This window comes from Trichinella spiralis (genome assembly GCF_000181795.1).
Source record: "Trichinella spiralis strain ISS 195 chromosome Unknown Scfld2, whole genome shotgun sequence".
Lineage (NCBI taxonomy): Eukaryota > Metazoa > Nematoda > Enoplea > Trichinellida > Trichinellidae > Trichinella > Trichinella spiralis.
In genome coordinates, this window is record NW_003526941.1 from 10,183,367 (window position 1) to 10,186,406 (window position 3,040).

General features: G+C 31.9%; 1 protein-coding gene across 1 annotated transcript; it reads left to right on the forward strand.

The window, feature by feature from the left end:
- The first annotated feature begins 1,859 nt into the window (after positions 1-1,859).
- Tsp_07677 (hypothetical protein) lies at positions 1,860-2,410 on the forward strand. Its single transcript, XM_003381092.1, has 2 exons — positions 1,860-1,872; positions 2,319-2,410. The coding sequence occupies exons 1-2, from the start codon at positions 1,860-1,862 to the stop codon at positions 2,408-2,410; spliced, it is 105 nt and encodes a 34-aa protein (XP_003381140.1).
- The last annotated feature ends 630 nt before the right edge of the window (positions 2,411-3,040 follow it).

A 3,040-nucleotide genomic window follows, 5' to 3' on the forward strand; every position in this document is an offset into this window, starting at 1 on the left:
CGTGCCAAAAAGCTAACACACAAGACAGTTTTACTGCTCACATTCCTGGGCCAACGGATCTATCTCGGAATATTTATTTGTTTACTTGAAATGACCAACTCGTAAAACATTCAGTCTAACACGACAAAGATGTACATTTTAAAATTTTTACGATCGCCTGAAAATGGTCCTCTACCATGTTTGGCAAAAGTGCAGAGCAAACATTCGCATTGTTTATTCGGCTTATCATAAAATGTGAAAGCGATCCCCTTGATGTATATATATATATATATATCATCAGTTCGTTGGTGACAACAATATCAGTGCAAAACTAGAAGTACGGAGGGAGAATCTAGAATTTCATAAAGAAAAAAACTTCACAGATAAAAACTATTAGAAAAAAAATTTTTTTAAATCAATAAATAATAAAATATGAATTCAGAACTCTCAACTACAACGTCTGAATGATTTGACAATCAATCTACTTTCAAACTAACGAAAAGACCAACGAGAGTCTCAGTACGCTGAGCACGTCAAAAGCAGGCACAGAACAAGAGAAAGCAGCAGCACAATAGTGGCAACAACTTTGCTTCTTGTTGCTGCTGAAATTGGCATCTTTTGCGTCTCACGCAACCGATTCTAGCGGAAAAAGCGGCAAAGCTTTTGTGAATCCCGTCGCGCGCGTCTGGTCAATTCATCACCGACTTGCATATTGACAGGTCTCGAAATTAAAAGCAGAGCTGTCAAAAGCAGGTCTAAGACAGATAGATAGAATGAAAAATTGGAAGAAAGCAAAAGATATGGACTCTATTTATTCTCTCTCTATGCTCAAAACTGCAGCAAATCCACCAACTAACTAACTAACTAGCTAACACCAATCCCGCTATACTATATATATATATATATATATATATATATATATATATATATACTAGAGAACCGTTGCGGATGATTTCATATAATTGCATTTGAATAAAACTAATTGCTTCTTAAAATTAACGACAAATGCAACAATGGTCGGCAGTGAGCAATGATAAATCACCTATAGCCAAAGCTTCAGAGAGTAGTAGTATCAAGTTCAAGTTGTCGTTGAAAATAAAAAAAAAACAAAACTAATAAACACGATCGTTAGCTAAGAAGCTAAACTGAAGAAACAGGCGTGAAAAGAGAAAAAAAAGGGGGAAACTGAATTTTAAGAGCACGTAAAAACTTTTCACTCACCAGTTGTTCACTTGTAGAATTGTCAAGCCAGTATCTTGGGCCAACTGTTTTTTCTGCTCTTCAGACGGATACGGATGCTGAAACAACCCAATATGAAAAATATTATTGTAATAATATTCAAATGCAGGAAGAAGCATTCTCGTATCAAGTTCATTAATAATAACTAGGTGAAAATAATAATATACAAACAGCCCAACTGGACTACCCCTGAACAATTGGTGTAAATCAACCAGCAGGTAATAAAAAGAACTCTAATCGTAAAAATGTCACAGTGTTTTGATTAGAAAATAAAAAAATAAATAAAAAGAATAATGAAATTTCTTTAACATCATTTTTGGCACGATAGAATTTATTACTGTCACTTAACAACATACATTGCTTGATATGTAAAAATATACTGTCATTTGTTTTTATTTATTTATTTGTTGCACATCTGGCCTATGCAAAATTGTTGTTTTATTGACAATACAATATTGTACTGATAGAATATAATAATGTTATTTTTCCTCAGAAATATTATTTAAACTGTTGCTACTTTTACTTGCTAGTTGAATTTAAAACACACGACAAAAACCTAGTAGAAAAAAGCCATCTATCTCATTGCATTGTTATATTTACTGTTTAAAAGCGTTCAAACAAATTTTTTAGCTAGCATTAACATGACAAGTGACAGTTAGTTGTTCGGTTTGCACATTTGTTAGCCATTAAGTTACTACATTCATTATATGGTAGTTTATAACTGTAAGTAAGAAAATTTTTAAAGCAGAGCATGAGAAAAGAGACAGATGAAAAGAGAAATTGCTTTACTAATACAACTGACATAGTGAACAAAGAAAATAATAACTCATATATGAATTACAAACTATCATTACAAATGCAAATGCAAATGGTCCACTAAGATCATTAGTATAATTGCTTATTTCCACAGTACACTTGAAAGAAAAATAAATGAATGAACAATCAAAGCTAAACCACACAAAAAGCAGAAACAACAAGAACGCAGTTCAATGGTCAGTTGGGTTCTATGTTTAACCGACTTCCTCTTATCTTACATTGGAATAATGCATACCAATTTCAATTAACCGCTAAATAAATTCCTCAGAAAAACAAACTATCAGCAGCACATATAATTAAAATGATTTATTTAATATCTGCTCAATCGACAACTGTTACTAAACATGCCGTAAAGTTGAGTGAACCACGTGTATAAAAGAAAAAATTATAGCAAAAAACATCTTTATCTCTTTCCATAGCTTAAAACAAATTTAGTGCAATTAAATAAATAAATAAAATAAAATTTTATGCAGGACAACGATTACTCTCAAAACTAAAGCAATCCCAATCAATTCAGTCGTTCTGTGATAAAACATGGTAACTGAGAATTAAAAAAATGTCAAATAACTAGATCAGAATTTCAAAATAAATCAGTAATGAAAAATAAAAAAATTTCAATAAATAAAAAATTGTGCAACAATTCATTTAACGGAAAATAATACAAAATGAAAACCAACAAACTTACCGTCAAATGTTGAAAAGCCAGGCGCGCATGATATTGGTAGCTACTTTTGGAAAAATGCCCCGTTTCTTAAGTGGTTTTTTCTCACGATCTTCGTCCAACGTCTCATCATCTCTAGTGCAAGTTCCATCTCTAGATTCAATGCTCGCATCGCCTGAGAGAAAAATGAAATATTAAAATTCATCCCTTCTTCATTAAATAAATAAATTATTACTTTTTAAAATAAAAAAGAATAAAGTAGAAAAATACAGGCAGGAACAGGAGAATAAAAGCTTTTCCAGCTTGAATGCGCGCATCTTTCGGCGAACGCACTGTATGAAATTA